General features: G+C 39.1%; 2 protein-coding genes across 4 annotated transcripts in view; one reads left to right on the top strand and one right to left on the bottom strand.

Annotated features, from left to right (window-relative positions):
• LOC143708762 (ubiquitin-conjugating enzyme E2 E1-like) overlaps window positions 1-22713 on the top strand; it is a 97525-nt gene extending 74812 nt beyond the window's left edge. The window contains exons 1-4 of one of the 3 annotated variants that reach the window (XR_013193649.1): window positions 18029-18280; window positions 18365-18509; window positions 18787-18914; window positions 22425-22713. Coding sequence is in view for 2 of the 3 variants with exons in the window: in XM_077200076.1 (XP_077056191.1) it covers window positions 18365-18509; window positions 18787-18872 (231 nt within the window). In the remaining variant the exon portion in view is untranslated. Of the gene's footprint in view, window positions 1-18028; window positions 18281-18364; window positions 18510-18786; window positions 18915-22424 lie in introns of those variants that run through there. The other 2 variants (XM_077200076.1, XM_077200077.1) reach the window with 2 other exon arrangements.
• nkiras1 (NFKB inhibitor interacting Ras-like 1) overlaps window positions 1-24741 on the bottom strand; it is a 375749-nt gene that overhangs the window by 284956 nt on the left and 66052 nt on the right. The window lies entirely within an intron of this gene.

Below are 24741 nucleotides of genomic sequence, written 5' to 3'. Positions count from 1 at the left end.
ATTCTGTTAGTGCTCCATTGCCGGTCGAGGGGGTAATGGTAATACTTGGGAATAATTTAGCTGGAGGTAGGGTATGGCGAGATGTAATCCCACCGCCTGTAGTAGTGCCTACTCCATTAATGGAAAAATCCGATGTACTAAAGCAAAACTTTCCTGAGGTATTTGTAGCATGTGCAGTAACTCGTTCAAGGAGTCGTGAGATATCTTCGGAGGAAAAATTCTCGAAATGTGTTGTGCCTGGTTGGTCTACTCTTTTGCATTTTTCATAGGGAGTTGGTGAATGCACAACAGAGTGATCCTGGATTACAGAAAATGTTTGAGGAGGTTATTCCAGTCCAGGAGGTAAGGAGTGCTGTCAGTGGATATTTTGTCCAAGATGAGATTCTCTTGAGGAAATGTATTCCTTACAGTAAAGATCTCATGGAGGAATCCTTAATTCAGGTAGTGGTACCAAAGCAATTTCGAGAGGTGGTAATGCGAATTGCACATGGTGAAGTTGCGGTCATTTAGGAGTAAATAAAACATATAATCGAGTTTTGAGACAGTTCTATTGGCCATGCTTGAAAAAGGACATTTCGGCTTTCATTAAAACGTGCCACATGTCAGTTGACAGGGAAACCGAATCAATCTTTGAGACCAGTGCCTTTGTGTCCTATAGCGGTTACAAGCAAGCCCTTTGAGCATCTAATAATTGACTGTGTGGGCCCATTACCTAAGTCTAAATCAGGTCATGTATATTTGTTGACTGTTATGTGTCAGGCAACTAGATACCCGGCAGCTTATCCAATCAGGAAAATTACTACCAAAGAAGTTGTGAAAGCGTTAACTCAGTTCATTTCTGTTTTTGGAATACTAAAGATTATTCAGAGTGATAAAGGGTCTAATTTCACTTCACGTATGTTTGCTGAGATTTTGAGAGTGCTTAAGGTTAGGCACAACCAATCAAGCCCATATCATCCCCAAAGTCAAGGTGTGCTTGAACGGTTTCACCAAACCCTGAAAGCGTTATTACGTGCGTACTGTGTGGAGTTGAACCGTGACTGGGAGGAAGGTTTACCCTGGTTACTATTGGCAGCTAGAGAGGTACAACAAGAAAGTTTAGGTTTTAGTCCGAATGATCTTGTGTTTGGTCACAATGTACGTGGACCTCTTTCTCTTTTAAGGGGAAGGATTGGTTGAAGATCCTCCTCAAAATTTATTGGAATATGTAGAGGGTGTCCGTAGACGTTTGTTTTTGGCTGGAGTGAGTGCTCAGAAGAAACTTGTCGGAGCACAGAGTAAGATTCAATTCAATTCAATTCAAATTTATTTGTATAGCGCTTTTCACAATACACATTGTCTCAAAGCAGCTTTACAGAAATTGCATTTCGGAAATGTACATAGAAAAATACAGTTAGTTAATCAAGTATTAATTTATGGCATAACATATCGCCGGCTTTGAGTCGTCTCTTCACAGGCGTCGAGTCGTCTCTTCACAGGCGTTGGGGCATCTAAAGTCTCCGTGAGAGGCTGGATACAAACTGGAGCTGACGAACGCTATTTACCTCGGGACTAGCGTCCCGAGATAACAGCAGAAAGGCAGATGGGAAATAATTAGCATAGCTGATGTTCATAATGTTAATGCATTCGAACTGATTCAGCAGTATCAAAGGTTAAGCATTAAGTGAATGCTTGGTTAAAGAGATGCGTCTTTAATCTAGTTTTAAACTGGGACAGCGAGTCTGAGTCTCGTACAATATCAGGAAGGCTATTCCAGAGTTTTGGAGCTAAATGCGAGAACGCCCTCCCTCCTTTAGTGGACTTAGATATCCTAGGAATGACCAGAAGCCTCGAATTTAGTGATCTTAAAGAGCGCGATGGATTGTATGGCGATAGAAGGTCTGTTAAATACACAGGAGCTAAACCATTTAGGGCTTTATAGGTCAGTAGGAATACTTTGTAATTGATACGTAACTTAATAGGTAACCAGTGTAGAGATGATAAAATAGGTGTTATATGATCATATTTTTGATCTTGATCTAGTAAGAACTCTAGCAGCTGCATTTTGCACTAACTGTAGCTTGTTGATTGAGGATGTAGGACAGCCAGCTAATAAAGCATTACAGTAATCTAGTCTCGAGGTCATGAATGCATGAACTAACTTTTCTGCATCAGAAACAGATAGCATGTTGCGTAGCTTAGCAATGTTTCTAAGGTGGAAAAAGGCTGTTCTTGTAATATATGAAATATGATTTTCGAAAGTCAAGTTGCGGTCTAGTATAACACCCAGGTCTTTTACTGTAGTGGATAAAGTAACAGGACATCCTTCTAAATTAAAGTTGTATTGTAAGGGATTTTGTGGGTAGTTTTTTTTTGAAGAAACACTTTGATGATCAAAGATGAAGAAACACTTTGATGAACATACAGAATGTCGTGTTTTTACACCAGGTGATGGTTTTGTTACCTTCGTCTGGCTCTCCTTTTTGCGCACGATTTACTGGACCATATACTGTTCTTTGTAAAAAGACCGATCAAAATTATAAAATTGCAACTCCAGATCGGCGTAAGGCTAAGCAATGTTTTCATGTTAATTTACTTAAGCGTTATGATTCTTGTGATTCTGACACTAAACTGGTTAAACCAGCTGTTACTGTTGCCATTGTCTCTCGTGATAATTCTCAACCTTTTTTTATAGAAGGAGGGGAGGATGTGATTGCACCGGGAGACTGTGTGTTGCTTCCAAGGTTGAAGAATTCAAAACCCTTCAGAATTTGGAGGGTTTGTTTTCACATTTGTCGGAGTCGAAAAGGTTAGAATTGACAGAGTTGGTGTTTGACTTTCTTGGTTTGTTTGCAGATGTTCCTACTCGTACACACCTGATCCAGCATGATGTGGATGTGGGAGATGCGCGGCCTATTCGTCAGCGTTTTTACAGGGTTCCTATCAATAAGCGGAATGTGCTGGAGGCAGAGGTTCAGTATATGCTTGCGAATGAGATCGCTGTTCCTTCGTGTTCCAGCTGGGCTTCACCATGTTTGCTGGTCAAGAAGCCTGATTCTACTTATAGATTTTGCATGGATTACCGTAAGTTAAACGCTATTACTAAACCTGACGCCTTTCCACTTCCTCGAATGGAGGATTGTGTGGATCAGGTGGGTTCTGCAAACTTTGTGAGCAAGTTGGATCTTTTAAAGGGATACTGGCAAGTTCCTTTAACTACAAGAGCTCAAGAAATAACTTCATTTATCACACCCTCAGGGTTATATTCGTACTCTGTTATGAGTTTCGGTTTGCGAAATGCACCCGCAACCTTCCAGAGATTGATGAATAAAGTGGTATTCGGCCTGGAGGGTTGTGCTGTGTATTTGGATGATGTTATTGTGTTCAGTGATACATGGTAACAACATCTGGTACATCTTCGTGCGCTTATGATGCGTTTGGCTGAGGCAAGTCTTACAGTTAACTTGGCAAAGTGTGAGTTTGCCAAGGGTACTGTAAGATATTTGGGTAAAGAAGTTGGACAAGGCGAGGTGCGTCCTATTCAAGAGAAAATCGTGGCTATTCAACAATTCCCGCCACCCTCAACAAAGAAAGAACTGATGCGTTTTTTGGACATGGTGGGGTATTCTCAGGGTTTTTGCCCAAACTTATCCACTGCTGTTTCTCCACTCACTGATCTGCTTCAGAAGGCTGTTACTTTTGTTTGGAGTGTAAATTGTCAGAGAGCGTTTGAGAATGTTAAACTGTTATTAACTACTGCTCCTGTTCTAGCAGCTCCTAGGCTGGAGAAGCTATTTAAGATACAGGTGGATGCAAGTCAGATTGGTGCTGGGGCTGTGCTATTACAAAATGATGAGACTGGACTCGACCATCCTGTAAGTTTCTTTTCTCGTAAGTTTAATACTTACCAAAAGAACTATTCTGTAATAGAGAAAGAAGCGTTATCTTTAATTTGGGCTCTTCAGCATTTTGACGTGTACGTGGGGGGAGGATTACCTGTGGAGGTTTACTCTGATCATAACCCTCTGACGTTTTTGCATTCATTACAGTCCCCGAGTCAGCGGTTAATGAGGTGGATTCTCTTTTTACAGCCCTACAGTTTAACTGTAAAACATATTAAGGGAACTGATAACGTTGTGGCAGACGCGTTGTCTCGTGTTCCTGAGTAGACCTAATAAAGTGTAGTAAGTGTTTGGGGCAGTTGGTTCTGTTTTTCTTTGTTCTCTTTGTTACCTTAATTTGCTTTCAGGATCCTGTTGTGGAAATTTTAATAGTCATTGATCCCAAACAGGTATCATAAGAGAAAGAACCTATTCAATGTATAAAAGTATATGTGTGTACGTGCTTGTGCGTGACTTTTCAGGAACATACGGGACAGGACCTCTGACCTTAGGGACGGTCAGTTTTGGCCAGTTTATTTCAGTACCAGTTTGTGTCTTTAAGTAGAAACTGAACAGCAGTAAGGACCTTATCTGAGTGGGTGAAAGGTACAGCGGGTGAGGAGGAACCTTGAAAACAGTATAAAGGCTGTCTCATATCTTCCTGTTGTGTGTCACTCTCTTGCACAGCGTAACTTCTGTCTACTAGACTGGACCTATTCTTGCAAGAATAAATACTTTTCTTTTTATTAATTTGACTCTGAGTGTCTCTTACGCAGTGATGATGTTTAACAGAATTTTTGCCACAACAATCCAGATTTCTGGGATAAGAGGAGCAGTAACAAATGGAGATGACTGTGAAAAACACTGTATACTGAAGTGGGGTCTCGCGGTAAGAAAAAAAAAGGGCAGTATGATTATTAAATTTATTTTTGATTGTTTGTGGGGTTTTGCAGATCCGTATGAGGTACAGGATCTTTTTTTTTTAGGAGGGGGGGGTGTGACGGCTCAGTGAGTGGTTCTGTGTTTGTCCTCAAGTTACAGGTGATTGCTGGAGGGCGTGGCTTTACACCTGAGGAAAATCATGATACTTAAAAAGACACTGTGTTAATCGGAGAGGGGAACGATTGCTCGCTGGGGTCGTTGCAGCAGTTCACAAGGCTACTGGAGAGCTGACGGAATGTGTGGGATATGGGAGACCACAGCCGCCTCGGAAGTTCGCATGTGATCCATCTTTCCCTATTAGGGTGTTTTGTTGTTTATATTTGGTTGGACTGATGTCACTTGAACTTACTAACTTGCATTTGCTGACACACTGACTAACAAATACACTGACCACTTTACATTTCATGTTTCTTACTTTATTTAAAATAAATTTATTTTTAAACTTTAAAATAAAATATTAAACTTATTGTTTATGCAGCGGTTGTGTGGCGTCTCCCTTACTTTGTTGTGATCTAAAATTGGAATCATAACTATATATATATATATATAAATAGGATTAACAGGGTTTGTTTCTCCTTCTCAGGAGAATTAAGTGAGTGTCACATCTCTCTGGAATTCCCTTTTAGGGGTCGTAAAAAAATTATGTAACAAAATAATGTAACAGGACACTGTGAGTGTCTGAGTTCTGCCAGTGGTGTTAGTTTCTGGGGAAGTTACACAGATCTTTGTTGGGAGAGTGAGTTTGCCGGACTATTCATTAAATATAAGGAATAATTTCTGTGTGTGTGTGATTGGTCTAGACGCTACATTATTCATGTTGACCAAACTTATTATATTCCAAATAGGTTGATATCTGACAATATAATTTTAATTCGGGATGTTTTGGACCTCTCCAGTTCATTGGATTGTGAAATTTGCCTGATTTCAATTGATCAAGAAAAGGTCTTTGACAGAGTTGAACATAAGTATTTGTGGCAAACGTTGAATGCGTTTGGGTTCAGCTCTGGCCTTATAAACATGATTCGAGTCTTGTATAGTGAAATTGAGAGTATTTTAAAGATCAGGGGCCTCATGTACAAAGACTTGCGTTGAATTCATACTAAAACATTGCGTACGGACAAAGCTGTAAATGTGCGTACGCATAAAAAAAAACAGATGTATGAATCTCTGCGTACGAAGGATCCCACGCATATTCTCTTTGTACATCCCAATTAACGTAAAAATCAGCGCACATGCGCGAGCACAACGCCCCACCCAGTCTCCTCCCTTAATTAAATACATTTAAATATGGTAATGAGTCCACTTTGGCAAAAGAAAGGAGTAAGAAAATGGCTAAAGCAAGCGGCAAGAGACGAAACTTTACAGAAAGTGAATCAGAGGTGCTGAGGTAGAAACGAGAAAAAAAATATTTGGAACTTTGTCCTCCGGAAATAACAAAAGGAAAAAATATGAGAGTTTGGCTGATGCCGTCAATGCGGTGGGATCTGAAAGTAGCACTGTAAATGACCTTAAAAAGAAATGGTCTGATATAAAGCTGGACATTAAATGGAACTGCTGCGCACTGACAGAGTGTGGGCAGAACAGGCAGTGGTAAAGAGGTCGATGAACTTACACCCTTTGAGCAGAGAGTTGCCTCAATTATGGGTGACACTTTACTCTCTGTAGTAGTGTCTGCTGCTGTGAGAGACTCGGATTTACTACAGGACTGCCACGAAGGTAACCAATATTATCTGCACATTTATTGAATGGAAATGTTTCCGATTCACATATGCAAATTATTCTTCAGATGGCGCCTTTATAGCAATGTGTGTGCAGTCGATCGCTCTGATTACATTAGGAAAACCGGCTATCGCTGCAATTGCGTTTTAATGTTTTGCTGGTCAACTGCATCATATGGGAACCTTATACCTGGTAGACATGCGGATGATCCCGACCAATACCGCTGGCATTGCGCGGCTCAAAGACGTCTGGCTTATCCCTGAGCGGTCTGCCAGTTCCCTTTGGAAAGAACCAGTAGACAGGAACAAGTGTTGTCAGCACCTGCAAGGGAACGGGTATTGCGTGGCTCCTCGCTCTCTCTTTCTTTAGATTCGGACCCAACTCCGCACAGAGCTCCAAGAGGATAGCCCTTGGAAATCTGAAACGGCTGATAAACCAGTCATCATCCTGGGCCAGAAAATCATTGTGGTACCTAAAAAGTCGTTCTCTTCGGATTCTGCCATTAGCAATGTCCTCTAATAAGACCAAAGCTGCCATTGCCATAGACTAAGGGTTGTATCAATTTGCATTTGCTTTTATAGGTTCACTTAATTGCATAATTGATAGAATATTCCCATAAGGCTCGTGTGACAATATATGTAAATTATTTTATAAATTGCAAATTAATAGCAATGCTTCCCACAGGTGGTAGTTGTCACAGTGTTGGGTTTGTGTTCCCCAGGTGTCCACTAGAGGTCCTCGTTATCACGGTGTCCTTCACTATTGACTTCATTTCCCAGCATTCTGTCTGTCACTGTCACTCATCAGTTCATTGCACTCAGCTGTTCCCCGTCATCATTGTTCCCAGCTGTTCATTGTTAGTCTTGTTAGATGTGTTATGTCACAGTGTTGGGTTTGTGTTCCCCAGGTGTCCACTAGAGGTCCTCGTTATCACGGTGTCCTTCACTAACGACTCCGTACACATACTAACACAGACAGGGAATATATACACACACATCTAACAAGACTAACAATGAACAGCTGGGAACAATGATGACGGGGAACAGCTGAGTGCAATGAACTGATGAGTGACAGTGACAGACAGAATGCTGGGAAATGAAGTCAATAGTGAAGGACACCGTGATAACGAGGACCTCTAGTGGACACCTGGGGAACACAAACCCAACACTGTGACAGTAGTGCGATAGACTTAGAACAATTCGCTGTGTAATGTTTGCAACTTAACTTCATTGCCTGTAAGAGTCGCCAACGGACAAAAACTATGAGAAATGTACGTACGCCAGACATGAAATTGGCGTGGAGGAAGTCACATTCTCACGTTAATTTCACTGTTAGTACATCCGACCGGGAGCGTGAAAGCTGGCGTAAGCAAAGTTTTTGTGCTTACGCAAGATTGATACATGAGGCCCCAGGTGGTTTAAGTGCTCCTTTTAAAGTTCATAGGGGGGTCAGACAAGGATGTTCATTATCTGGTATGCTGTACTCCTTGGCCATATAGCCTCTTCTGCACAAATTAAGACAATCTCTTTTCAGTATAATGCTTCCTGGATGTGAAACAGTTTTTAAGTTATCTGCTTTTGCCGATGATGTTGTTGTCATTGTCAAAAAAACAAGAAGATATTGACACCCTTGTAGAATATATTAATTTATTTTGGTGAATTGTCCTCTGCTAAGATTAACTGGGGAAAAGTGAAGCTGTAACAATCAGTGATGAGTTAAGTAGAAAACTTGTTTTACCTGCCGGGTTTATTTGGAACAAGGGTGGTTTTAAATATCTTGGTGTTTATCTTGTATGATACTTTTGTGCGTAAAAATTGGGATAATGTTTTAGAAAAAGTTAAGGACGTCTCAAAAATGGATATGGATCTTGCCACACATGCCTTTTAGGGGTCATACACTAGTGCAGGGGTTTTCAAACTTTTTGTGTGTGTGGACCACTATTTGTAATCAAGAATTTTCATAATACACATAATAAAATATATCTACACACAGTCCTTCCTGAATTAATACGCACCTCTAAATAGGCTGACTAACATTAAAACTATAACTGGTCATCACATCAGTACAACAGCTTGTTAAAAGAAAGTTTACTGCACACAACGGCTGCCACATATTTAATTTATTTATTTACTCAAGCGCCCGAGGGCATAATCAGGTTCATTTCAGGGATGCAAACATGTATGGTCAAAAAAGAGAGAGGTGATCGAAGCCCTCGCCCCGCGGCAAATATCCAGATACTTACATTGCCGACAACCCCTGCCACCCCTATAGGCACATATAGTAAAATGAAATAAAAATAAAGTTTTAACAAAAAAAGGTTTTATAAAAAGATAAACCTCACATATTTCAGCCTTTAAATCATTTTTATAAAAAGAATGAGTCAAAAAAAGATAAATTACTTGACATTTACATCGATGCACATTAGCTTATCTTTTATTATTAGCTAATAGTAAAATTCGGTCCGATTTTCCCGTGCCGTCTGTCGTTGCTATGCGCGCTCTCCACAACTTAGTTGTGCTTAGTAGCTAATAGATTTCCACCACCGAAAAACGCTTGCTGTAGCTCTGCTACAAGATTTTACGGAGAAGAGAAAAACACCCAGTGTTTGGGTGCACGTGCATTCTTACATTCTTCATTGACTGAGCTTTCAATGTTTACGGAAAGGATGAAGCTGATTTGTTTGTTCTTGTCACATGAACTGCGGTGCGTTTGCTGCATTATGAAAAGTTGAGGTGTTTTCATCTCGCTGCGCCTAAAAAAATGAGTGCGTCACTTCAATTATGAGCACACTTGCCGCGCGCCTACATTAAATAATGAACTTGAGAGCGCAAAAGACACGATATATGAACGGCCCTTGATGAGCTACCTCCAATCGAGCGACGTGTTGGAGACCCCAGTAAAAGATACGCACCAAGAAGAAACACTAGCGTTTCACGCTTGCGCGCATACTGCTGTTTTTGGCATGCAGTAGGCCTATTCTGATTTGCTTATTTCCTATTTACTTGTTTGGTGGAGGCAATCCAGAATTACTGTTGGTGAAATTATAATCAGACAAATATTTTATATAATGACAAAATATTTGCCTCTGCCGCTTTCCTATTAAGAGAACCTGTTGCTATCCACCGATCCATGTTGTGGTTCTAACGGCACTGAACTTGAACGTTACGGCCGAGCACCACTAGCCTATTTTAGTAATCACACAATAACCTGACAATTTAATTTAAAGAATTGCCCTCCATTCAATTCATGAATTGAAATTTGAATTGAATTGACTCCGCTCCACAGGAAGTTGAATTTGAATTTGAATTGGAATGACAGGAAGTGGAATTAAATTCATGGCAATTCAAAGAAATTCTACACAGTCACACATAGGGTGACCACCATCAAACAAACCAAATGTGGGACGATGTGGGACATGTTACCAACACTAAAACATAACCTGAAACTGTTATATAATGTCCATTTAACTTAATAAAAACATTTGTATTCTGCATTTCAGCTGATAAAAATACTTTGTTATTTAGTCCCTTCCAGACAACACAATTACATCACAATGTAACATAACATGTCTTTATTTTACTTGCCATTTAAATTCAACATCACTGAGCAAGGCAGCAGTTATAATGGAGATCACTATTTTTGAAACAGTTCTGACTAAGTCCAACTAAAATCCAACAAAATAAATAATGAACAAATAAAATATAAAACAACATGAAATTAGTTTATTGACAGCCTTATATATTAAGAATATATTACACCAAACACTTTCATATTTTTAGAAAGGATATGAATTAAAACAACTACAGCAGGCAATAAATTGATAAATTCTGTTAAATTAAAATTTTAGTTTACCGAATTATCCATTTGTTTTCTGACAGGGAACACATGGAACGAATTACCGCTCAACATTTTGATTGACAACCTACTAGTGACCGTGTTTACTCCTTTCTTTTCAACCATTGGATATGATTTTAAAAACGGCTGTTGTATTGTACTTCTGACGAAGCGCTATTAAATATAGGTGTAAAACTACGGCACAAAAAGAATAAATAAAATGCTTTCTTAAAAAGGCAAAAGAACGCATGCACATTTTCTTAATATGATAATTAAAAACAAACAGACTGATAAAAATGCGGGACATTTTCTCAATATGCGACGTGGGGGACAAGGGGTGAAAATGGTGTGCGGTACAACACAAAGCGTGACGGGTGGTCACCCTAGTCACACAACAGAAAGAATATGTTGAATCTCACATACATTCAGCGTTGGGAAGGTTACTTTGGAAATGTAATTGCTTTCTGTTATAAGTTACCCATTATAAATGGGGTTTTAACATTCATTGCTGGGGGAAAATATTTCCTGTTAATGTAATCTGTACAAGTAGTTCAAACTAATATAATTTATAGATCTTCATTGTTAAACACTTCACTTAAAATAACTATATGAATTTCTTAGAATTTGTTTTGAATTGCAGTTCTGCTTCCTTTAATTCAAATTCGAAATCGTAATTCTAGATCCTGTTTTTGACATCAATTCAAATTCAATTCAAATTCAAGAATTGAATTGGAATTTAGGAGTCATTCTCAATTCAATTCTGGATTGTGCACAAGCCTGGTTTGGAGACCCTAAGCCAGAACTATACTGATCCAAGGTGGGAATCTGGGTCTTGCTGAGCCTTTGTTTTTAATGGACCTGAGTGCTAAAAAGCTGTTTAAACTCCCAAAGTTTTACCATGGACTGTTCTCTGTGTGGGGGATGTTCCATAAAAAGAGAGTGGCAAGCTGTGAGTCCCTGTCATGGCTGTTGAAAGAGCCAGTAGTGCATGGCACACGCTTCAACGTAGAATATATAACAGGACCCTTTGTGATGCAGTTGTTCTGTTGGGGTTGTTACACTGGGACATGTGGTTGATCTGTGTGGACTTAATTTGAAACTGCAGGTCTAGCCTCTCATGTGGGAGTTAGATCGTTCAGGTTCATAAATCAATTGCTCAACACTTGGAAGTGCGAACTTAAAGACTGAATTATCCTTGCTAAAGGTCTACTGTAATGGACACTGTCAACCAGTTGTTGATGATTCTTTTCCAGCATTGACTCTGTTTCCTGATTTTAAAGACTGTACTAGTTAACTGTTAGAGTCCAGAAAGTCCAGAAAGATGCATTGTAAATAAATGCATACTAAGTGGTTGGGCTGACACTCCTTGGAGAGCTCATCTAGGGCTTGACAATGAGGTCAGACCGGTGTGGAGAGCTATTTACAAACCACCGTTGACCAGAAGGGTAGGGTTTTAGTTATAGTTGGAAATGGAGAGTTAAATGTCAACTGTTTAATTGTATATTTGGTGAAGCAAAAATGGCTGTCTAGAAGGGATAAGGAATAAGCAGAAGGAATAAGATGGAAGAGTCCCTGAAATGACTTCTTGCAGGTTGGGATGTCTGCTCAAGAAACCTGGATTTAGTGTCTGTCACTTCAGAAAAAAAAAGTAAATGTGTTCATTAAAACCTTGTTGAAACTGATAATAGTCCAAAAGAGAGCTTGATCAGTAAACTTCCCAGACTTAATTTTCCCCATCAGCCTTCTGTAGAAAGATGGGCCATCACCCACATCAGATTCAGCACAGCTTTCACTTTCACTCTACTCACTGCTAGTTAGCTGTTAACTTCTTGTGTGGCCGTATAGAACACATTGAAGTGAGGATATGAGAAGAAGGGTGGGGGAAGATTTGTGATTTAATGAGAGATAATATTCAGATAATGAAGAGACGATGACATGATACAGAATGTGTTATGAATGACCCTCAGGGCTGATTCAAAAATATTTTAAAATGATTTGCTTCACCAAAAATACTAAAATATTTAGAATGTATATACTTGCTCTGTAAATGGGCAGAAAATGTATATGAATTTATCACTCACCTTGTTGCCAATCCAACATGTGCAATGTTGGGGGTGGGGGGGGGTTGGGGTTTGTGGTGGGTTGTGGCGGTGACATACCCCCACGGAATAAATTTTTGAAAAATAACCCCTGAAATGATGACTTCTGGTGAATATTGTATGCTATCATACATTATAGCATATTATAATACAACTTATTAGGCCTATATATTTTTAAAATAGCAAAGTAGGCCTAATCAATGTACAAGACTGAACCACATAGATATATAAAGGCTATCATGATCATTTTGCCAACAATGAACCATGGATTTGTTTAGTTTATAATATTTTTTACTTAAACAAATACAACATAACATTCACCCTCACTGGCTTAAGGCCTCATTATGCTTCTGCGTCAACTCCACGGCGTAGCTACGCCGTCACTCCTACGGCGTCGTAGCCGTTTTATGGTTCTGCATCAGGTTGCGTTGCATCACGGTGCATCTGACCAATCACAGCCCTTGCGGTCTGCGTCCCCTCGACGCGTAAGCCTGTTTTATGCTTCTGCGTCGAATCGACGGCGTACCCCCGCAGACCCCTCTGCGTCGCCGCAAACCCCTCCGCCGTAGCTCGACGTGCACCTCCAAAAAATTTTAACTACGCGTCGAGGCGACGCAGACCACAAGGGCTGTGATTGGTCAGATGCACCGCGATGCAACTCAACCTGACGCAGAACCAAAACGGCCACAACGCCGTATGAGTGACGGCGTAGCTACGCCGTGGAGTTGACGCAGAAGCATAATGAGGCCTGTAGTTATAATTCTTTGGAGGTGCACGTCGGGCTACAGCGGAGGGGTCGGAGAGGGGTTCGCGGTGACGCAGAGGGGTCTGCGGGGGTACGCCGTCGATTCGACGCAGAAGCAAAAAACAGGCTTTAGACTGCATTTGAAGAAAAATAAACACAACAGTTTTCTGTAGCCTTGTGCAAACTTATTCAATATAATTAGACTTCTAGAATGTTCTTTCCAGTGCAAAAAATAATATTTTAATTTAATTAGACAATATTTTAAAGTGTAGTGCAAATATCTTTATATAATTATACTTCCATTATAGTTAACTTTCTTTTCGCCGACTGCTCGGAGGTAATCATTTTTACATTTCCCGCTGTTGTCACTTGTCGTCATCGTTGCTACGATACGTGACTCACAATGACAAACGACCAATTAAAAGGGTATTCTCTGATGATGTTCCAAGATGTTAAAAACGCTACGTGGCTGATCATAGACAAACAGGGGGAGAAATTAGTATCTACCGCACCGTCGGGTTTTTTTTCTTATCATAGCCTACAAATGTCTTCGTTCATAGTCTGTCTGACATATAGCCTATTAGAAGCTATGTGTCTGTCATGGATTTTAACTGAATTGATTCTCAAAAATACGGAACAAAGTGCGTTCCGTATCAGTTCAATACGGAACAAGACTTGTATGTGTCAAATACGGGATGATTCCATATTATACGGAACGGTTGGGAACCCTACTTGTATCCAAAGCAAATTAGAATGCATTCAAGCAATACATTTTGTAAGTCTTTGTGAGAAATAAACCCATAACTTTGGGGGTTTTAGTGCACATACTTCACATAAGTTCTGATACATTTTTGTAAGATGAGCCCTGTGATACCTGTGATATTTTATGTTATCTGAAAAAAAATCTAACGTTAATTTTTTTCCAGTAAAATATCTAAACATCCAAACATATCTAAACATTCAACAGAACAGAACCAAATGCATACATAATTACAATTCTCAATTACATGAGTTGTGGATATACAAATACATGATAGAAAATGCTTGCAATGTAGTGACCTGTACGGAAAAACAAAATAAGTCAGATTGATTAAAGGTTCGCTGGGTGGAGTTGGGGTTGGAGGAGGGAGTTTGATTGCGAGCAGCGATGCTATGGAGAAAGTGCTGATGGAATGGGAATTTAAATAGGCCGCTGTGATAGATGTCAACACTGGATTGGTACACGTCAGGAACAGCTGGCTATCAGCTGATGCGAGCTTGGCTGACATGGCCTGCCTGAACTAATGCAATGCTTGATTTAAGTGCTATAATTGGGTCCCCGGTGCATCTACCAACCCAGAAAACGTGAAAAGTGACAACCCAGTAACTTTGTTTTGGTAAGCCTTTCTCTGCATGTCAAAAACAAGCCGATCAGATTTCGCTCCCCTTCTGACGTAGGAATTGTAATATTACCGTCCCTTAATCTGCAAGTTTTTACGCAAAGGACAAGAATGTAACCAGTTCTAACGCAATGGCAAAAGTTCAAGCAAAGCATGCAAACTCTTCAGTCGTTGGCTGCACAGACCAGCACAGAACACTGTTTAGAGTCCCAGACTCAGATGAGACTAGAAAGCAGTGGATTAATTTTCAACGGAAATTCCACAGAAACCGATGACTAGCCTACTAACCATTCAGAAACGTCCAGGTGCAGTCTAAAAGTTGCAACCTCTTGAGTCTCTCCATTAAGGCTGCACTCCGCTACTGGTTATTTCTGAGATTTTGGATGAGTGAGATTATTTGCATGTTTTGTTATTGACGGTGTTTCGGCAAACCGCCCGCTGTCACGCCTCTCGTCACACGGAAATGAACGCCAGGTGAAGCTGGTTTCAATGAGCGTGGCGCGCGCCTTGGGTTTGAAATAGTGCTCGCACTGCTTATTTCATTGTGTACTGTGAGCAGTGTGGGCACAGTGGAAACGTTCGGTCAAAGACTTTGATTAAGGGGACTTTTACACTGGTCTCGTTTGCTGCGGTCCAAAACCGAGCGCGATGTGTGTCTCATAAGCTGTCTTTCCGCTGCTTGCAAATGGACTCTTTTGAGGAGACAGTGGATTTTCCATTAATTTGTTGCCCTGATTGCACGCATATGCGTGAATACACTGCAGACTCAGGGGGCTTTCACACTAGCACTTTTGGTGCGCACCCGGGTTCGAATGACGTCAGAGTTCGGTTCGTTTGGATGATGTGAACGCTGTCTTCCGAACCTGGATGCAAACCGTAGGCTACTCGAGTCCGTTTAAAAAGGTGGTCTGGGGTACGGTTCATGTGAACTCAGGTACGGTTCGCTGTTGATATGAATGCAATCGAACCAAACCGCAGAAGTGAACCGCTATTGATGACGTATAATGTGGTCGACACGACAGGACAGTCGTCAGTGCGCGCGCATGTGTGTGTGTGTGTGTGTACACTTAACTTGATGAAAAACGGGTTTGATGCACTGCAAGCAGAGAGATAATTTATGCTTGCCTCCACAAAAATTGTCTTCGGTGCGCACTTGTTCAGGAAGAAAAGTATCCTGCGCATGCGTTTTAGACGATTATGATGCATTTAGTTAAATAAAACACGTAAGGGATGATAGTGTTGATGATTTACCTTGGATACGAGCAAGAGTGAGTCTGCAGTGTATTCGCGTATATGCGTGTAATCAGGGCAACAAATTAATGGAAATCCACTCTCCTCAAAAAAGAGTCCATTTGCAAGCAGCGAAATGACAGCATATACCACACGCACACAGTAAACCTGTGTTGATTACTCAGCTATGCATAATAGCACCAAATTAATATAAAACACAATATATTGACCCGCGTCATGTTTGCTGCACGGGATCTCTTTGCATCTAAAGAGACTGCCGTTGTTGTGCCGAATTTCGACCCCCTGCAAAATTATTGACCCCTGCCAAATTATTACCCCCCTCGTTGAAGTCAGTACCTGATTGCCTAATCCTAACCCCACCACTTATCCTAACCCCTCCCCCACAACTAATTCTAAACCTACCAATGCTAGGGGGGTAATAATTTGGCGGGGGTCAAAATTCGGCACAACACCGGTAAGAGGAAATGTCAATGCGTTGCGCAATCTATGCACTAACACCTGCGTGTGTTGGCTTCATGCAAATGTACATGTGATGGACTTGGTTTACTGAATTGTTTTAGATCTTGGTGATTAAATGTATGTGCATTGTTGTTTACTTAAGGTTTGTTGTAAATATTTACACTGGTTTGTTGTGTGGTTTTAAAGGTTTTTCATCTACTGAAATGGGGACCTAGCAGCTTAGAAAACTTGACAGACGGAGTAGCCTATATTCGAGGCTCATGTAAAGGATTGGCCGTCTTCTGAACGGGTGCAGGGAGCAGCAGCTCATTTGCATTTAAAGCAGCACTATGTAGTTTTTGCTCTTGGGGCCCCCCTACAGTTGGGAAACAGTATTGTCTTCTACTACAGTTGTAAAATCTGTCATGGTTACACCAGGGGATACACGTGCATTTATTGACAAGCCGATACCGTCTTGAGTTCTTGCGAGTTCTCACGTCTTGGGCAGACTGCCAGCGCTGCGTGTTAAATGTCTTCATCCCAGGTACATTGGCATATATTTCAGCATGTCATATGAATATAATTTCAAGGGTTTTATTTTTTTTCTAACGCCAAAAGATCGCGTAGCTCACGTTTACAAGCCAGCGTCATTATAGTAGCCTATTGGCTACTTTTTTACATAATGGATATGCTTATTCAATTCAATGTTTGTGTGGTAGGTAATAGCCATATATCGTCAATACTATAATATCAAGCTACCATAGATGAATCTGCAAATTTGAAAAATCGATTTGCATTATAGCCTGAGGCAAGACACTTTCACCAGAAAAATAAATAAACAAACATGACTATCATGAAGATAAATGGAGGACCAGGTAGATTCCGTAACAGACAACAAATTCGAAAAAATAGAGATAGTATGCAAGCAATATATTTACTAGTCCAACACCATGACAGCCAGGTCAGCATCGGTCGGGCACCCCTCCTCCTCCTTTAGCAGCGTTTAAGAAAGTAATGTGCAACCTCATATTTACATATTCATCTCAACACTGCTCCAAGCAGCGTGTGCGCCGTCAAATGTTTGCAAACAGTATGCTGTTTATCAGGTATACTGAACAAGTGTTCAAGGCTGTCCTAAAATATATCCAGCATTTGTATATTATAAGGGAAGCTCAGAACTTCTCAGGAATTTTTGCAATGAATTTTTGCTGGTGCTTTGGCTTGTTTGCTTATTTATTTATTTATGATGTATAAAGTAAGTTCTCAAGTTTACTCAAGTGCCCTGAAGCAAAGGCAGGTGTAGGTCACCACTTTTTGAGTCTATTCAACTAAAATTTTTTCTTGTCTTGTTTTTTTCTTTTTCATTTTCAGCTCTAAATCTACTCTTTCATCACTTTTTTGGTTTAATATTTTGCTTGAAATGCTGTATATTTTTTTCTTAATATTTATGTATTGTGTTTTTTTTAACTATACATTTCATATTGATTCTCTGATGGGTTGTCTCATGCAGGACCAACACTATTTATTTAATCAGAAAAGCATTTAAATTGTTTAAATGAATAGTTCAAATGACATTAAACTAAAGATGTAGCAAAAGAAGGATACTGTCAAATTCTGTGTTTGTGTTCCTTGTTGGAGTTTTAGTTCTTAGTCTAGGTCAGTTCCTGTTTCCTGTGATTACCTTATTGCTCTTTGATTGTTTTCACCTGTGTCTCGTTACCTTTGTTAGTGTATGTGTATTTATTTGTAAGGTTTTGGTCTTCTATGGTGTGTGTTCTTGGTTTGTTCAGTTCTGTGCCCTGGATTTTGTGCTGTGCTATTATGTTAATTGAAACTTTAACCGTGTTTGGATCTGCTTGCTCTCGTTTCTGAGGACTCCAGCAATGCAGACACAAAAAAAACAAAAAAAACACTGCTTTACTAAGTTATTTTGTTATGATGAGCTTCTTTCCTCAAAACCATGCCTCACCATCACTATATTTCACTTCTCTCAAAATGAATTGTTTTCATAAGGTCTTGAACGCGTTTCTAACCATTAATAATTGGACACTGTATCTTTTTGTTCACATCAACTGTTGTCCTGTTCTGATCTCTCAGGTGACGTTTCGCACAAGAATCTATCACTGCAACATCAACAGTCAGGGTGTGATCTGTCTGGACATCCTGAAGGACAACTGGAGCCCAGCACTCACCATCTCCAAACTGCTGTCCATCAGTTCTCTACTCACAGACTGTAACCCTGGTAAGATACACAACCATGTGAAACACTTCTAACTTGTCTAACAAGAAGTGGTTGGAAAGAGCTGATTTGCTGGTCATGGACTGAAGCTCCAGTGTTTGTCAGTATGTTGGAGCTCCACCTGTTTGACCTAGATTAAAGAAAAGGCAGTTACAGGTGTGGGCATATATGCAGTTGCTTAATGCTCATGTATAAAACTGTGTACAATTGTATTTTTTTTTTTTTTTTGCTTTCATATTTGAGCTGCAGTGATGTCTGAATAAATGCTGCTTTTCTGTAGATTTAGCGAATAGTGTAAATTCTAAGACTGAACTGAACACTTACAGTATGTTCCAACGACTGGAGCAGACTTTGAACACCGACTGAACGCAACTGTCTCTGACTCAGCTCGTTGGGACATGATCAGTTGTAAGTAATCAAATTACATTCACAATCGGCCTTACAGTCGTTAAGAGTGTGCCTGGCTTAAATTGCATTAAGGCAGCATAGGTGGCCCTCTTGTTGCAAAATTTTTATCTTGACTTATCTTAAATTTTCACCATTTGAATATTCAATATAGATAGATTTTGAGCAATTTTATTCAGTCCGTTTTCCTAACAAAACAACCACAATTAGCCAATTTTAGAACTTCAGTTTACATTAGATGAACAAAGGATTGAATCGGTGTTTTAAACTTATTCAACGAGACATTTTTTCTGAGGTTTAAATCTGTGATTATTAAGGCCCGGATTCACAGACAAGGCTAAGATGATTAGGCCTTATGGCATTCAAGTCGATTTTATAAACGTGCCTTAGACAAACATTACTGGTGTGTGTCTTTAGACAAAACTATGGCACTGATATGTCTTAAGATATATCTGTAAATGTTGATTTCAGTTCAGACAACTCAAACATGCATTTAATCTGGGACTAGATTGTCTGTGAACCATCCATTACAATTCTTTCTGGTGGTCTTTCACTCATGACTCGAGTGCAAAATTGACCACTGGTGGTCTGTGAAATTCATTGCACCTCCATTTTAATGTGATTTAATTAGCTTGTGTCTGTCAGACACTTTTTTTTGTTAGAGTAGAAATTAATGCATGCAGTGGTCTGGTTTATTAGTATAAAAATCAGTTGATAATCTTAAGTGAATTAATGTCAGTATAGGATATGTTACTCGCCTGATGTCTGCTTGTTACAGCCTAACTGTAAACTAACTTAGCAGAACTAGGAGTTTAAGGTAATCGGTTCATTTTTCAACAAAGGTAATACAACTTTTTAGATTGAGTTTTGTACTACTAAAGCATGTCAGTTAAGTGCAGTTATACACCATTTGATTATTGCACATGATCTTGAGGGAAGGTTATTTACTGTCATGCACCCTGACTGAAATGGATCATTTTTCATTTGCTTATTGCTTTATTGCAGTGGTGGTGTTGCCTCTGCTGTCCCATTTTGAGTTGTTAGTTTAGAGAATTTTTGTAGTGTTGTGACCTGCCTACTGTCCCAGTCATTGTGGTTTGTGAACTTTTATGTCCATGTAAATTTAAAGAAGTTCAAACTCAACCATTCTTGGGTGCGTTTCCCAAAAGCATCATTAGCCAGCAATGGTCGCAGGTCCATTGAATTGTCAGTTTCGTGAACTTAAAACAAGTAGAATGTTCTAAATGCTCATCAAGGCTATTGTCCCATACTCAATAAAGTCCATTTGAACATTAGTTTACAATGCTGTTGATTTATTAGTTCAAGCCTCACAACTCAACATTCAGTAGATGTAATGATTTTTCAGAGCATGTCCAATGTGCTGATAGTGAAGCAGTTGATAAGAATCTCATAGTAACATGTTATAACAGACATCTCTGTACATAAGCTCAGTGCTCATATTAACTCCATTAAAATGAGCAAGGGCATTGAGCTGTAGGGAAAACAAGCAATCATGCATTATTTTGCATATTCTGATCTAATTGCATAATGGATTCTCCATCATTGCTGCTCTCACTGCTGGTAAATGTAGACTAGACATCTTTTTTTCATTTGCGTTTCGGATACAAAATACAGCCTGAGAACCTTTAAGAAAGGGTTGTCTTTTTGTCTGCCTGCTATCTGTCGGACACAATAGTATTCAATATATTTTGGGGAAATGTGGCATCCTGCTTCTCACACTGTGGTTAAGTAAAAATCTGAAGACACTAGAGTTTAACTTGAAGAGCCGGTTTGAACATCATTTGACCAATGAAGTGTCAGAGTTCAGAACATCAGTGTTAATGGCCCTCATTTATCAAAAGTGCGTACACCAAATTTCCAGCGTACACCCAAAACCACGGTGACTTTGATATTTATCAATATGGACGTTGGCGTACGGCACGCTCAAATCCTACGCCAAGTCAGGAGGTGGTGTACATGTACGCACGTTTTGAGTTAGTGCGGAAATGCACAGAAAAACAATTCCTAACACCACAAAACGCACTGACAAAATTAAAGATATGAGGAGCTATTCTCCAAAACGCAATAAACGCCAATTTTAAAAATAAATTTGTATTTTATTTCTATTGATAAACTAGTGTTGTGTCTGCAAAGATGAAATTGATGATCACCATCTCCGTAGTGAACGCGCCTATAGAGAGAGTAGCCTATTTCTTTTCGTTTATAATAGTTTCGTTTAAAGACATTTCAAGCTTTCTTTATAGATATATTTCTCATGTCTGTGAGGCACATACTTAGTTTCGGTTAATTTGTGATGAGATGCGCTCCAGTTCACGTGCAATTCAAGGGACCGCGCCCGCGCCTCCATGTCATGACTCATGATTATATTGTCTGCTATTTGCTTCTTATTTATTAAATCCAGGCAATTGGTTGATGAAAAAAATATTAAAATTAAGATACAAATTTTTACAAAACGAAATTCACTTTAAAGAAAGGCTTTCTACAAAACAAAACTTAAGTGGCCAAAATCATGTCTGAGCATGTCACGATATATTGCGCATCCTATCTTAGCCTATGTTCACTTTTCATAATCAACATAGATGGGGAAAAAATAACATTATTATTTTTAACAAATATGAAACTAAATGCACTTAGTTAATGGCTACAACACGTAGCCTAATAGTAGGCCTGAATATTGTTGTTACTTTTTTCAAGTTCGGCACGAATTACTATTAGCCTAAATGTGTTACTAAATGATTTGAATGTATTTTTAACATTGTTGTATTTAAGGAATGTATTTGTGTTATTTTTAAATTATTTCTTTTATGTGGTGGACAATATTGGAAAGTGACATTGGAAATATTTATTTTATTTTTACTATTTTATTTTACTATTTATTTTGTTCGGCTTTTTATTTCATGCAGTTGCACTTATTTAATTTATAGTATGAGTCACTGATTATATGTTGCATGTTGTTGTTGTTGTTGTTTTTTTTTAGACAAAAAATGGATGGATTTATAGCGTTTTGAAAAAAAAAATACAATTAACTTTGAATTTATCAACAATATTGTTTGATTTAATAATAATTTTTCATGATGGTGATGGTCTCGATCTCCAGAGAAGTGTCTCCTCTTTGCCGTCTTCCGTGTGTCCATGGCGTAAAATGAGGGTGTGGGGGAAGCGGATACTTGAATATATAGGGGCGTGTTATTCTAATGACGATCGTTTTCAGCCGCGGCATTTATCAAGGGCAGGTATTGCGTACACCTGGATTTCAAAGGTACGCACAGCTTCATAAATCAGGCGGTGAGAGGAGTGTAAGCATAATCTTACGCCAACATATACGCCCGTTTCTACGCAAGAATGATAAATGAGGGCCAATGTGTACTTCACTTAGGAGTGTTTCTAAAGTAGGAAAACATGATATTTTTATTAAACATGACCAGATTGGACAATAGTGTGAAGGATGGCCAAAGTGCTACTAACCCCTCTCACTATTCCTTTTCTTTACAGCTGATCCTCTGGTCTGAAGCATTGCCACACACCTGACCAACAGACTGGAGCACGACAGGGTAGCCAAACAGTGGACCAAACGCTACGCCACAAGACTCTGACCCCCAACACTTTAAACACTCATCCTGGTGCACTGATCCCAATCGCCCCAACCCCCTTATCAACTCCTTCCTTGACTTATTTCAAGAGTTTTATGATTGTTCTGTTTCGAAACACTGAATGATGGTCTTCTAAAGGTGTTTTTTTTTTTGTGTGTGTGTATTGATTTATAATAAAGTCTTATCCTTGATTTGTATTTGGAAGCATGACTAAATTACACTTACCACCAGTGTTTTAATTGAGATTTCTCATCAGCTCTCCCGTCTATGGATGGAATGAAGTCACCAACTGGAACTGTCAGCTTTTTGGTTGAATTTTACAAAAGGAACGAGGCATGTTACTTAAGGAAAATTAAGCCTATTTTTAGGACTTCTTGTTGTGATATTTTGATGACAAACTAATTTTGTACTTCAAATTCTAATTATCAATAACAAATGTGCAAAAAGGAATTTCAATTAACATTCTAAATACATTAGTGTAATGAGAGTTCATGTATTTGTATGAGGTGCTTAATTGTAATTTAAAATTATGTGCATATGCGAAAAGTCCTAAAAATCGCTTTATTTTTGTGAGAATTTTTTTCTTGAATTTGTAGTGAAATGAGATGACTGTTTGTGACCTTCATTTCATGAAACAAGCTCATTTTGTTTTTCTTTTGACTTTTTAAATATTTAAGAGAATGCAACAAATTGTTCATCTCTTGAAATGCTGTTTTTTGTAAAGCACAGTGTTTGTACTGTTGGACTGCTGTTAGTTTTGGTCAGTTCATATTTGCTGTTTATTACCACGGCTAAGATTTCTTTCAATAAATGAATGGCTTACCACACGTTTAACCTAATAGTCTTGTCAGTAGTGCTCTGTGCCTCTGTGGCTTGTTAATATTTTCCATCCACCTTTCAATATGACACGCATCAAAACCACAAACATATGAGTAGCTTTATGAATGTTCATTACACAACTCATACTCAACAATCATACTCATTACCACAAATGCAGTTGTTGCAAAGCAACAATTGTGTATGTAATGTGTATGTAGTCCATAATTTCACCATTGCTGGACAATCACAACTCTTAATGTGCACAATATTCAATTTTATTAAGGAACCTGTTGTTCATTTGCAGATATCATATACAGACAATTTGCCCTCCTTTATCACCATTTCAGTAGGTTATTATAAGTATATAATTTCGGTGGCAGGATTGAAGGTTCCTGGTACTGTGGTTTTGAAGAGAGAAAATATAATTACTGACAGTTTTCAAATGACACGATAAAAGAAAATTGAAATCCTGACACCAAGGCCCATCTTTTCTCACTGTAATTTCTGCTAAACTGCCTCTGAAAGTAAATAATGGCAAAAATAAAGCGGAAAAAACCTTACCTCTCAGAACTGAGAAACTCATATTTATTCTCTTTGCACAGCCATACCCAAATCTGTACAGTATATACTGTACGTTTCCCTGTCATTTGCAGGAACTACTTGACTATGGGCGCATTTGAAAAAATTTGGAAATAGTGCAGTGTACACGTTAATACATCATTTAAAAAAGCCATTATGAATACACATTAAATTAAACATGACAACAATGTAAACATGAAATATTAAGTCTATAGTATACTGCACTGTTTCCAGTAAGACCTAATATTCCAAGTCATTCCCTCTTTCTAGAGTCAAAACAACGATTTTAAATGGCAAGTATAGAATCTCTTATTGATTTCAAGTGCATGTGTCATATGTTGTTTAATTGTAACTCATAATGATTGTCTGCTAGCAAGCAGCAGTCAGACTATCTGCCCACATCAATAAAGACATAAAGAAAGATTTTTCGCTGCACGCTGCTGTTTCCCTGTATGCTACACGACCCTACGCTGCACTCAGCTTGCACAGCATCCAATGTGCAACACCACATCAAGAGTCTGTAATGCAGACAGGAAGTAGATCGGCTCACCTTCCCCTTTCCAAATGTGAGGAGGTTGTTTGTTTCTGCAAATATCTAAGATGGAATAATAGGGGGTTTCCTATAAAACAATGGCACATGATGTGGGTTAGATCATGCCATAGCGATCATTGCCTGTAAGAAGGAAGGAACTTGACTGCACATTTTACTCTACCAGTATTACATCACAAGTGTGACCTTCAGATCTTATAACACCAGAGAGGCAGATTTTTTTTCACATGTACAGTTACAGGCTCTAAATAAGATATTATTAAAAGACTAA

The sequence above is a fragment of the Siphateles boraxobius genome, unplaced genomic scaffold (genome assembly GCF_051911475.1).
Source record: "Siphateles boraxobius isolate OS27281-9 unplaced genomic scaffold, OSU_SipBor_1 43, whole genome shotgun sequence".
NCBI classification, from domain to species: Eukaryota; Metazoa; Chordata; class Actinopteri; order Cypriniformes; family Leuciscidae; genus Siphateles; species Siphateles boraxobius.
This window is presented reverse-complemented; position numbering and strand designations above follow the sequence as displayed.